General features: G+C 43.2%; 1 protein-coding gene across 2 annotated transcripts in view; it reads right to left on the bottom strand.

Annotated features, from left to right (window-relative positions):
- Cmc1 (C-X9-C motif containing 1) overlaps positions 1-2,071 on the bottom strand; it is a 69,012-nt gene extending 66,941 nt beyond the window's left edge. Inside the window, exon 1 of one of the 2 annotated variants that reach the window (XM_041676998.1) lies at positions 1,934-2,071. In XM_041676998.1, coding sequence (XP_041532932.1) covers positions 1,934-1,952 — 19 coding nt within the window. In that variant the 5' untranslated portion in view covers positions 1,953-2,071. The remainder of the gene's footprint in view (positions 1-1,933) is intronic. The other variant, XM_041676999.1, reaches the window with a different exon arrangement.
- Between the last annotated feature and the right edge of the window lie 11,771 nt (positions 2,072-13,842).

Raw genomic sequence — 13,842 nt, 5'->3', positions numbered from 1 at the left:
ATGATCTACTGCATGGGGCCCTTGTTTGTCCTATGCTGCTGTTTCCTAGGTTACAGAGCAATACATGGTGTATACTGGGCCCTAAAAAGCACTAAAATGGAGGCCTGGATGACAGCCTAAGCTGGGAAGGAAACTTGGCTCCACCAGTCAACAGCTATGTAACCCTGAGCACACTACAAGTTCTGAATTGGTGACGCGTAACTAGACGGTAAGAAACTGGGGACAGCAAGCATGACGTCCTCTCGCTTTGTTTCTTTGTTGTTCTGTTTTTTGAGACAGGGTTTCTCTGTGTAACAGCCCTGGCTGTCCTGGAATTTGCTTTGTAGACCAGGCTGGCCGTGAATTCACAGAGATCCGCCTGCCTCTGCCTCCCGAGAGCTGGGATTAAAGGTGTGCGACCATCACCACCCAGCTACAAACTTCTATCTCAAAAAAATATTTACGTTAGGATTCAGGATAATAGCAAAATTAGTTATGAAGTAGCAATGAAAATAATTCTAGGGTTGGGGATCATCACAACATGAGGAACTGTATGGCAGGGTCGCACCATTAGGGAGGTTGAGAACCAGTGCTTTAACCTAAGTCTCCTTGTTCTCATCTGTATTAGATTATTTGCAGGGTCGTGAAATGCCAAAATTATACGGACTTTACCTGAACTTCCCTTGCCTAGGCCTCATTACGACCTCCTGCCTCTAAGTCAAGGTCATCAGTCTACAACTAAGTATGACACAGCGGGTTCTACAACATATATCGCTGCTCATGGTGTTGCTTCAAAGCCTGTGTCTGCTGCTCACCGTTTCACAGCCCAGTCCCATTACTTAGCCTCAAACTGATATGGCCGTGTGGTGTTCCACAACTGCTTTATGCTCCAAATAATAGTACTGCCTGAGTTTACCACGGCCTGTGCTCAGACACCATGATACATGCAGATACACTTATAGACTGTGGTCTACTGCGTTACATGGAAAATAAGCAGGGTGCTGTGATAACTGTATAAGGTTTGCTTTAGACAGCCAGGAGTTCTATGAGAAACTGTCATTTGAATCCAACTCTGAGGGCCAGGAGAAAGCCAGTGTGTAACGAGCTAGGGAGAGTGTATAGCACAAACTTAACCTCTCAATGCCTGTTTCCTACTCTGCGAAAACAAGAGACAAAGGAACCAACACGCAAATACTATTTGGGGACAACTGAATACAGTTAGCTTGAGAATCAAGTGTCGAGCTCTCATGTGCAGCACCCAGTTTCCTGCCTAGTTGAGGGTCACACCTGACCTTCCACTATAGCATCTCCAAAGGTTTGCCAGCCTCTAACTTACCGATGCCTTGAGTTTTTCTACCCATAAAATAAACAAACTAACCCATTACCCTTCCCTTCTACTTCCTCACCCTTTCACTAATCTCTTCATGTGCTGGGAGTGAGCTCTGTAAGATTTCCTGAGTACCTGAATTCTATTGTAAACCCAAGTGGAACTATGCAAGTTAAAACGACACGGAAGATGTCTGAAGAGCCTTTCCAAGAAAAGGACTTCATCCGGTCATTCGGTCATGGAACCTTTGTGATAATGGGCTACAAGGGTGAACTTGGGAGCAGGAGGCATAAAACTCCCGGAAACAAAATATCAAACTGCACCAGCATGAAACTCGACTTCTTTCTGGGACAACAGTGTCTGCACCCGATACTGTTTAAAACGAACCTGTGCCCCAACCGAGGTCAAAAAAATTAAAAAAATAGCAGACGCTGAAGAGCTAATGGAAGTGGTCGCAACGAACCCAACGCCCCTCACTGAGCACCAAGAGCCCCAGCGAGAGGCAGATGGGTGGCTGTCACCGAAGGAGGAAACCCAGCAGCCGGGCCCAGGGAGGCGCTAACCGCGGAAGCCGAGCATCCTCAGAGCACCTGGCCCAGGCCCTCACAACCACGCCGACCCCAGTACCTGCGGGGTCCAACGCCATCTCGGAGGGCGGAGAAGAAGCCGGCCACTCGCGGGCTCGGGAGCGCCGGGAGGGGAGGAGCCTGAGCTGGGCTGCGCGCGCAGCCGCCCGCCCGCTTCCCGCAGGAGCCGAGCGGGAGCGTGCCCGCCTCCGTGAGGCCAGGCCACGCCCCCTTTCCCTGCTCCTACTTCCGTTGAGCTTTGCGCCTGCGCATGACTGCTCTCTGGGGACTCCTGCTCTAGAAGGAGCTGGTTTCTTCGGGAATGGCCCGGGAGGGGACGTGGTTATGCATGCGCCCCCAAGAGGCGGCCTCGATTGTCCACCGCTTACCTTTTCTATAGTATTAGGTGGGATTTGAGGCTTGGGCCTCTTCCCTCAAAGGCTCTTAATGTCCCGGTCATTCAGTCGTAATGTAAGTCCGTCTGTCCGTGTCAGGGTTCAGCCTCAGTCTTGAGAGCCAGAGGAAAAGTAATTTAAAAACCTCTGCCTGCCCGAGTCCTGCTCAGAAGAGCTCTGTCTTGTGCACACTCCCGGCACCTAGAGTCCAGATTTAGTAATAGCATGGGTCTTGACCGTCCTGGAAAGCTGTCGTTTGTTGCTGACATAAGGGGAAGGAACAGTTCCCAAAAGCCTCCTCGACAGAAGTAACTTTCTGGGTGGCCCTTGGGCCTGTTTCTGCTCTCTGACCGACCCTCAGTTCTGAGTCTTCCTCAGATCTCCACGTAATGAATGAGCTCGCTGGAGTCTCCAAAGGGTAAGGCCAGGGACAGATGTTTGGAAAAGCTCGAGCAGCTGCCTCTTCCCTGAAAGGGATTTGGGGCTTTCAAAATGATCCCCTCCCCACCTACCTGCGGTCCCCCTTCCCTGCTGCTGCGTCCGCCTGGTCGGTTGGCAGAAAAGATGCCACGGTTGAACAGGCCTGGAAAAGTGGGTCTCCGCTCAGCAGGGCTCCCGTTTAAGGGCCTGTTTGGACACACCGGCCCTCCTCACAGCTGCAGGCTGAGGTGCCAAGGTGGAGAATTAAACCTTCACTCAGCCAGGCAGGAAATCGGTTCCTGTGATTGAACGTTTTATAAATGTGCTTAGGAACACACATGAAATCTGTTACGGGTGCTCTTTTTATTTTTCCGGGAGTGAAGGATTTAGAAAAACCAACATTTTGTTGTTTCCGCTGTTGTTGGTTAGGACAGTCTGGCCTGAAGCCCAAATTGACCTCGCTGGATGTGTAGCAGAGGGCCTGAATCTTTTAGAATAGACTGAGTTATTAAAAAAACAGCTCAGGCACCCATATTCAGGTAATCAAACCAAGTATGCGAAAGCATAACTCAGTAAGGGGTGTAGTTTGGTCCGATTCAGTCTGGCAGAACTGTTTGTATCCTCGCTTGAATCCTGTGCCAGGTCTGTTGGCTTTGTGACTTGAAAATAAGTTCCAAGGATTTTCTGTACTTCAGTTTCTTTTTCAAGGTCATTTTTAGGAATACACAAAACAGGACACATCCGAGAGACATTAAGGGACTACTTGTATACTGTTTTGCCATAACTGTGGCATGAAACATTATTATTACTGTTTTCTATGTGCAGTAAGTTACTGGCTGGTAACTCCCAGACTCTGCCCTTCTCCTGTATCTCTGCTTGGATTTCTCACCTGACTCTATCCTGCCTTGTGATAGGCCAAAACAGTTTTATTTATCAACCAATGAGAACAACACATACTCACCGTATACAGGATCCCGCAGTACCTGGGGGCAATGTCCTGGGTGGTGTGTAAAAAAGCAGGCTGAGCAAACCACGCAGAATAGAGCCAGTAAGCAGTGTTCCTTCACGCTTTTGGTTCAGTCCTTGCCTCTGGGTTCCTTGTGCTGTTTACTCTCGGTGATGGAGAATGGCCTAAGTGTTATAAGATAAAATAACCCCCTTTTCTTCCCAAGTTGCTCTTGGTCATGGTGTTTATCACAGCAATAGGAACCCTGACTAAGACAGAGGCCAACGAGTGGGAATCAAATTGCTGACTGACAGAAATGCAGGAGGAGGGCCTCAAAACCCACTGAAAGATTTGGGAAGCTTTAAGATTTAAGAGTAGTTATAAATAAGAGTATACCAGAAGAGCCAAGAGGCTGATAGGCACAAGCGTGTATGAACTTGTCATAAGCAGTCTAGAACATATGTACTATTTGAAGGCTAAGTAATAGAAAAATAGCTTTGGAGTCAATTTTTTCTGGACTTTTTCATATACTTTTTAGTGTGTGTGTGTGTGTGTGTGTGTGTGTGTGTGTGCATGCGCACAAGCACTAATGAGTGTGTCTTGCTAGGTGAGTCGTTAATGTAGTTCACAGGTTCACAGCTGGGTAAGACTTGGTACTTTTTCTCCCCTCTGGCAGCCAGCCTAGCTCCTGTGGCTCTGTGACGGCGGCCATCAGGGAGAAGGCGTCCAGGTCAGTACCAGCTTGATTTCTCCAAGTTCTGCACGCAAAGTCGATGGTATCTTCAGCACTAGGCTTTACCCTCAAGAACTGGTGGGCAGCCAAGTACATTGTCAATAGGGGACATGGAGCCCATCTCTGGCACCCAGCCAACAACCTGAAGGGACGCATCCATACTTGGAAGTGGGCTTTTTGTTTGACTGTGGTATTTGGGAGGAGCAGTGTCATCCTGTAGAATAATTCCAATTACACTATTTTGAAATATTATTATAAAGCCTATAACATGGGTTTCCACATGAGCTGGCAATTTCTGTTCCCTTAACTTGCATGTAGTGATTTATCTGTTCATTCTCCTGGTAAAATGGGTAAGAGGCTCTGTTTAACCTAAAAATGTAAAATTTAACAGGTGTAGCTAGTAAGAAAGATCTTGGAACTACACAGGGATGCCTGGACCAAGCTCAACTCACTCTTTCTCAATCAATTTTTTTATGTATCATTGTGTGTGTGTGTGTGTGTGTGTGTATTATATACAATAAATCCCTACTCTTTGCTCAGGTGAATGAGTTGTTATTTGTGAATATACCCTTGTGTGTTAATGATCTAGAAGATTCCATGGTTTAGCTTCCTAGTAACACCCCAGGCCACAGAAGTGCCCATGTGACTAGTTCTGTGAGTATTGATTACATTAGCCCATTCTGGATCTTTTTCCAACTTTAATCATTCATGATAGCCTTTGGGACTGGCTCCTTTTGCCCAGCGTCACAGCTGTGAGATTCATCTACAGCCTCTAACGTTCAGTGTGGCATTGGTCAAACTGCTTGTCCTCAGTTTCCCCATCTGTGAAGTTAAGACACGTGCCTTTGCGAATCCTCTGAGCCCAGGAGATGACCCATTAGAAATCCTGACAGTGGTGTCCGGGACTCACGATCCCATTCATAATTTAGAGCAGGTGTCACTGTGGAATTTATCTTTTATGTCTTCTTTTTTATTGTTTGGAAAGTTGTTCTTCTGAGCTACTTTTACTGTGTGTGCTCTTTTAAACTTTGATTACTCAGCATTAGCCTGCCATCAGGACTAAAATCTAGGCTCTAATATGCTTAACTCAGTATTCCGTGAACATGCTCCAAGAGAACAGAGAAGATTTAGCAGTGTGCCCTGTCACTTCAAGTGAGGGGAGAAAAAGGTGTGGCAAAATCTCTCGCTTCTACAGAAAGCTGCCTAGATTTCTGTTTTGTCTGTTTGTTTTGTTTCTCTCAGGTCAAAGATTTCATTTCATTTTTAAGAAGTAAGAAGAGGAACCTGCCGTGGTGGCAGATGCCTTTAAACCCAGAACACAGGAGGGAGAGGCAGTCAGATTTTGAGTTCCAGGCCATCCTGATCTAAGGATCAAGGGCAACATAGTGAGACCCTATCTCAAAAGAAATAATGATGGCAGTGATGGTGACGGGTGGAGGTACGACTCAGTGAGCATGTCCGGTTCTTGCAGAGGACCCTGGTTCATTCCCATCACCCAAGTCATGCAGCACCAGGAAATCCAACTCCCTCTTCTGGCCTCCCCTGCAAGTTGCTAACATGTGCATGCACATGATTTAAACCAGGAAAATAAGTATCTTTAAAAGTAACAGTGACAGGGCTGGGGGTGTGGATCAGTGGCAGAGGACTTGTATGGTAGCCACAAGGCTCAAGTTCAATCTCCAGCACCTCAAAAAGCTAACAACAGAAATGATAGTGAGGGTGCTACCATAACGTGGTAACTGGATTTCTCTGGTCTTGTGCTAAGAAGCTTGACAAGGAATCTTTTTTTTTTTTAAATATTTATTTATTATGCATACAGTATTCTGTCTGTGTGTACGTCTGCAGGCCAGAAGAGGGCACCAGACCTCATTTCAGATGGTTGTGAGCCATCATGTGGTTGCCGGGAATTGAACTCAGGACCTCTGGAAGAGCAGACACTGCTCCCAACCACTGAGCCATCTTGAGTCTGAACTGTCAGTGCCGTGACACCCTTATGTCAGTGACCAACTGTACTAAAAACATCTCAGGGGTCTTCTGTTCATGTAGAGGAAATGAAGTCTGTGACCTATACTGAATATTCCCTCACTGGTACTGTAAAAGAGGGCAAATGACTTGAATTCACTGGCTTCTCTTCCAAATCAGAGCTTCTCCCGTGCCAAGTACTGCACTGCATTCTGGGAAAGTAGCAATAAAGAAGGTGCTGAAGCCCTTACCCTTGAGGAAATCCAATGGTCTCCAATACTTATAGAGACAAATACACAAATAAAAAGTTACAACACATGATAGAAGATGGTATGGGAGATTAAAAAGGAAAGAAATGAATTTAACTTTAGAGGGTTTGTATAGATGTTGGTATTTGAAGTAGATCTTAAGGAATGATTAGGCAATGAACAAGGAAAAGAGACAGAGGCTTGGTTTACAAATGCTATTGTCTGAAGTATCTGTGGTGTGATGGCCATGACAAGGGAATGGGGGTCCTGGCTAACTACTGAACCTACCAATGTGTCTCGTGAATGCAATAGCTTATGACTGCCTTTGACGTGTGACTGTAGACATCCATCTAAGTTGTGAAAGATGCTACATACAGGGGCCAAGCCTTAGGGGTTTGTGTTTTTGATGGTCCACGTAGTGGACAAGGTTAGCGACTGTTAAATTCATCCCTAAAGTTGCTTTATTTTAATTTTGTATGAAAGTTTAAATTGATGTGCTCTCTGGTCACAGTAAGATCATACAGAGCTCTTTTTTGTCTTATTAGGGTCTGACCGGAAAGCCTAGCAGACAGTTGTTTTGGTTAGTGTCTCATTCTTAAGCCCATATAACCCACGAGTCGACATAGCTGACATCTGTGTCCACCTTTCTATATGTGATAGCTAATCTTTGGGGAGAGGGAACCTCAACTGAAGAATGTTCTCCATCATATTGGCCTGTGGGTGTCTCGGGAGTATTTTCTTGGTTGATAATTAATGTCAGAGAGCCCAGCCCAATGTGGGCAATACCATCTCGAGGAAGGTAGGTCAGGGCAGTATAAGACGAATGGTATGAGCCTGGGAGCAAGCTAGTAGGCAGCATTCTTCTGTTGTTTCTGGTTCAAGCTCTTGGCTTTAGTTCCTGCACTGGCATCCCTCCATGATGAACTGTAACCTCAAGGTCACACAAACCCTTTCTTTGGCCATGGTGTTTATCACAGTGACAGAGCTCTACTGCCCATGCTTGTGCCTGACACCCTTCCGGCCTTCTCTGATCTACAGATCTTAAGGGTCAGACTTTGTCCTCTGGCCTTCTGTTCATTTGTCTCCCTGGCTTCTACGTTCTGTGAGGACAGAACAATAACTTTGATCTGATTTGGCTCACTGGTTCCTGAATTTCGAAACTAACTGTGTCCACTAGCTCTATTTAGCTATAGATCCTGTACTCTGGGCCCCTGGTTGAGACTTCTCGGGGCTTACCAGCAAACACTTTCCTCTTGGCTTCACTTTATTATCCCACCATTCTTCAATTCATCCTTCGACTTGAAGAAGACAAAGAGCATGGCACCGTGTTTTATATTTCTGCTGAAAAATATTTAATATACACTCTGAAATCATAAATGGGGGAAAGCTAGGCAGATAAATAAATAAATAAAATTTCAAACACAATTCGTCTGTGAAATATTGCTAATGACAGCCTCTTCATCTTACCATTAAGAGGGCAATATAAGCTGGATTTTCAGGAAGGATGAATAAACCCACTCTTCCTTAATTAGCCTAGAAATATCCCAATTATAGAAATTATTAGCCCTGAAAGATTATATACTCTGTTTTCTTTCAGGGTGAAATATACCTTGTATTTGCATATTACTTTCACTTTGAAGGTAGGGTTTAAGTATAGATGATAGTCTATAGCCTATATAAGCTAAATGGGTTTAGCTGAACAAAGACAACCTGTCAAGTTCTGATACACTAGACACAAGTGATAATAGCTATGCCAGCATGTCGAGTTTCAAATTAAAAGTTTTAATTGTGCTTGGGCCAAGCAAATTGGCTTTGAGAGAAAGTCCTCACACTGTGAAATGATGGGAAAACCACATGAACGTAAGATGGTCAGAGCAGTCTACTAGATCCAATTTCTCATTCTTGACGTGTTGGATCTTCACTGACAAGCCAGAAGGTGGCACGTGTCCTGATGCATTATTCTTTAGAGTTGTGTTTTCCTGTATCGACTCTTTGATCTCTTTGTTCCAAAGTTAAACATCTTTCAGTTTTACAAGTATAGTGATCCTGCTTTCTACCACTGGGTACCAAACAGTTTTTGAGATACTATTTTTTAAATGGGGAGATGCTATTTTAAATTTGTTCTCAATATTAGAGGAGAAAGCACTTATAGAAATCTTAGCCAGTGCATGGCTAGATTTGATTGTCAATACATGTTAGATGTTCTGTAACTCTTGCTTGTGAGCTTTGAGCATCCATGGGTTGACTCTTGAGAAATAGAAATGCTCATAAACATATGTTTGGTCAAGTGTTTGGTCCCCTTAGAGTGTTTCAGAAAAGAGCACTAGATGTGGTAAATGTCCCATCACACACTGTCCATGCTTTAGGAAGTCTTTGGAGGAGAGCCGACATAGTTCACAGCCCCAAGGATGAGCATTTTCCACTGCAGAATAAGATCAGATTTACTAGATGGTGTCTACTGTCAAGACCTCAGGCAAGTAAGAAGTCAAGCTTACACTGCCACGAGTATATCTGCACACCAAGGTCCTTTCCTCCCACCCAATGTTCAGTCTTTGTGTAGCACCTGGCCCTACTGTTCACTCTCCTGTCTTTTTGTTTTGAGCCCCACCCCACCCCTGCTTTTGAGTAGACTGAAACTGTACTCACTTATTTCTATTTATTCATGATTTTCTCTTTCACTAGTACTTCCCCAGTTTAAAATCCTTGACCTGAGAATCCAGGTCCTCACTGAGGCCTTTTTCTTACAGATCCATTTTCAGGAGCACAACTGCTTCATTTCATGAGTTCTGATTTTTCTCAAGTTTCAAGTTTGCATTTCCAGCCTCATTTTGATACCACTGCTTTTAGGTAGCTTATTGGATAATCTCAGGCCTGAAAGATGCAGACCTCTCTCATAGTTAACACCCCGTACAGCCAAGGATGGGAACAGCGGGGCTCTAATCACCAATCAGATGATTGAAACCAGAGCCCCATCTCCGGCCTTAGAGTCATGACATCCTGAACTGTCCAGAATGGCATCAAGAAATGACTTCCTACACCTGGTTCTGGAGCCCTGTGTAGGTGGACTTCTCTTTCCATCCTCCAATTCCCAAATAATCGATGTGCAGCCTCAATATTAATTATAAATGCTCCACCAGTAGGTCAGATTTATTACTAACCAGCTCTTACAACTTAAATTAACCCATATTTCTTATCTAGGTTCTACCACGTGGTGTCTGGCTGGTGACTCCTCAGACTCCACCCTTCTTCATTCCAACATCTTTAGTTTGGTTGTCCTGCCTCACTAGCAACCCGTCAGCTTTTCATTTAACCATTTCAAGTGACAAATCTTTAGAGTGTACAAAAGGATTATTCCACAGCAGCCCCGACTTAGGAGCTTTCCGTCTGGTGGCAGGCTTTCTGATGAAGGCCAAGGACATGCTGTTGTCTCCTCTCATAAGAATTGGCTCAACTGGGCTTTTCAATTATTGGAACAGGACATTATCCATTGAGAAAAGCTGCTTTTTCTAAAGACTTTAATAGAAAGCCTGCCTCTACCTCAGATGTAGATCAGCACAATGCTATCTTTAGCCATTGTCCACATCAGAGTGTGTTTTCTTTCTTCATATGTTCTGTGGGTCTCATTTGAATTGTTTTTAATGGAGATCATGTGGACCAAGGAGCCTCAGAGAATCCAGACCAAGATCTCTTTAACAATAAAGTCAATACACTGGGCAAAGGCTTTGATTCCTTTCAGTATATGAAGAACTGAACTGTTTCTAATATAGATCATCTGTGGACTTAATTCCTGCACTTCATTCCCCAAATCCAGATCACAATGTTTAATTTTTCATGCTGTGAATATTTTTTGCTAGAAAAATAACTAATGGGTAAAGAATTGACAGTAATTTATCATTTATTACTTTGGTAAAATAATCCAAAATTAAAAGTTAAGTGTGAATCAAAGAATAATATTGAATATCACTTTGTAAGGTTTATTTTTGTTTTTGATTTTGAAAACAAGGTCTTGTCTGGTCCAGGCTATCCTCCAACTCTCTATAGCCAGAAGGTGACTTTGGACTTCTAGTCCTCCTTCCTTCACCTGCTGAGTGCTGTGCTTGCTGTATCATCACCATGCCCAGTCTATGGGATGCTGGTAATTGAGCCCAAGGCTTCATGCATGCCAGACAACCACTGCACAGCTGCATCCCCTGCTCTACACAGTGACTGCATGCTAGGCAGGTACTATACGGATGCATCCCCTGCTCCACACGGTGACTGCATGCTAGGCAGGTACTATACGGATGCATCCCCTGCTCCACACGGTGACTGCATGCTAGGCAGGTACTATACGGATGCATCCCCTGCTCCACACGGTGACTGCATGCTAGGCAGGTACTACACTGCAACCCTTGCTCCGTAAAAAAATGTGATGTCCAATTGTTTGTTTTTCACAAAACTTAAGAATTATTTCATCAAGATGCCAACTAAAGACAATTTAACATAATTTTTTAGTATTATAACCTTGTAAATTTTAGTGAAATACTTAGGGAAAGTATAGAGAGGTGACTGTCAGTATAAAATTTCTTCTTAACATAAATGGTTATTTATAGAATCAAAGCTTCTCAAAACTTATAAGATTCAAAATTTAATTATAACCTATTCTCAATATTTATTCTAGAAATTAGTAATGTTTATCCACAGACACCTAAACTAGTGGAAAAAAATTGGCCCTGTGAAAGGATGTGGTTCTGCACTGAAATGCTGACTGTTATTAAGAACTAAACTATTATAAGAAATTTCTCATATTCACTTAATAAGGATTTTTGAACATATAATCTGTGTTGTTTTCATCGATTATATGGCAATGGTATGTAGAGCAATAATTGAACACGCACAATATTATTTCATACTTAGATAATATGGCTGCAGGAATGAAGACAGATCTCAGCTTATGTGTGTGCTGTGGTGTGAGAGGCAATGAGGAAAAGATGAAATCTGTGGGGAAAGTGAAGTGGGTTAAATTCAAGGACAAAGGAATAAGTGAACTGACCACTAGAGAAGAGTTTGTCTATATTTGTTCCTTTCTTTTTGAGACAAGGTTTCTCTGTGTAGCCCTGGCTGGTCTGGAATGCACTACGTAGACCAGGCTGGCCTCAAACTCAGAGAGATCCACCTGCCTCTGCCTGCTGAGTGCTGACATAAAGGTGAGCGCTACCACACCGGGCATGTTCATAGGCTTTTTTTTTTTAAGAGGATAACAATATCAAATCTTGTGATTTATATCAATTGGGATTCCTTCAAAGCAGGGTACATCTAAAGGAATATTCTATAGGACTTTTTCTGTATCAGTGTTTACAGTATATTTTTATTTACAATTACTTAAACTTGCACCAGATAATTTCATGTCAACTTAAAAAATATGTACAAAAATACATATTTATATTTCCAAATACAAATCTGTATCTCACAAACTTCAGTTAGAAAAATCACCTTAATACACTATGAAAACAAAAAGAAAGGAATAAGGATAGAAACAAGAAGACCAGCTAGTAGGATGTGGTGATTGATATGTGGGACCAGACAGCAGCTACCCAGACCACAGTAGGGCAGTGAAAATGTGTGGAAAGAGAAACCAAGAAACAGTTTGGAAATAGAATTAATCACATACAATAAGAGAATAGATGTGATGGTATGATACCTGATGCCCAGGTTTCTACTTGGATAACAAAATAAGTATATCCTTAGTTTTGGAAAGAGACAAGTACAATGGAGGGGTGGGCTTGGAGGATGAGAGCAGAGCCTAAGTATGGGTGTGCCCTTCTGCATTCATAGGTAAGTGTGGACCCAAGGCGAAAGAGCAGAGCCTAAGTACGGGTGTGCCCTTCTGCATTCATAGGTAAGTGTGGACCCAAGGCGAAAGAGTTTAGGATTAGAGGTTTGGACATGGTGGTCTTAATAGTACATCACAAAAGGTCTCTGGAACTGTATGCAGAGTCCAAAGGAGTTCTCCCAAGAAGAGATGCGGAGCATGGCATGGAACCAAGAGATGGTAATGTTTCTGAAAGGAAGTACTGAGCTGTGTCGATGCTATTGAGAAGTAAAAGCAGATGGGAACGACCTGGGCCAGGTTGGTTTCAGGAAAGAAATGGAGACAGAAGCCTTGTTGAAGTAACATTTAATAACAACTATAAGCTTGAGTATGCACTAATATATAAACTGTTACTAAGTAATATATCGTCGTTTTTATATGTAACAGAGAAGTGCATGACTAATTTATAAACTGAATGTAGTGTCTTTATGCTTTAAGTGATCAAATTTTCCCATGGAAGTATAACTATGTAGTAACTTTAGTCTTTTCACTAATAAGACTGACTGTAATCAGTAAACGAGGATGCCTGCTTGGTAGAAAGCATTGCATTAATCCAGAGCAGGATAATGAGACATTCCTGTAGCCAGATTTCAGAGGACTGTGGGGAGTTAAGACAGCCTCGAAACATACTACTAGAGGTCAAAAGGTGGTATGTGCCTCCAAAAGATGTCTTTCCTTTAAAATACAAGTTTTGTAAATATTTTTATTCTAGAGGCTCTTTGTTGTTTTGTTTCTTTCTTTCTTCATTCCTATCTTTCTTCCTCTCTCACTTTCTCCCCCTCCCCCCATCCCTTTCTCTCTCTCTTACTTTCTTTTTTAAGACAGAGTCTCAAGTAGCCTAGGCTGGCCTCCAACTTGCAATGTAGCTGAGGATGACCTTGAACCTCCTTATGCTCTTGCCTTTGCCTTTGAACACACGCGGCCATGGTCAGCTATTCTCAAGGCTTTCAATGCAGTATCCGTGGAATGCTAGTCTAGAGCTTCAGTGGCTACGTCTGACCCCCTCCAGTGGTATCACCATTTTCCCAGAAATCATTAATTTAAAAGGAAAACACAGATAGTTTTGTAATTGCAAAATCATAAAGTTAGTAACCTATCTCCCACTTTGGAGCTTTGCATATCAGACAATCTCAGAGAACTTGCCATGATCGACTTGTGTATTCGTCTTCTATTCAGGGCAGTTTATGTTTGAAATGGAACTAATGAAGTCCAGAGGAAAAGCTAACTGACTATTCACTCAAATGTGATTCTCTTTTATTTGACTTCTTCCTTTTCTTGGCTTCTTTTTGCTTGTGGTCTTGAACTGTACCCCTCTCTTCCTTTCTAACCTCTAGAGTGTAAAATGCATAATTAGAGAGGAATCTGAAGTCATCTTAATTCTTTTTGGAGGAGTTGTGTAATTAAAAAGTTGAGAA

Source organism: Microtus oregoni, unplaced genomic scaffold (genome assembly GCF_018167655.1).
Source record: "Microtus oregoni isolate MIOR12 unplaced genomic scaffold, Mior012 000028F_ref0000031, whole genome shotgun sequence".
Classification (NCBI taxonomy): Eukaryota; Metazoa; Chordata; class Mammalia; order Rodentia; family Cricetidae; genus Microtus; species Microtus oregoni.
The sequence above is the reverse complement of the archived record's forward strand: the minus strand, read 5'-3'. Positions and strand labels throughout refer to the sequence as shown.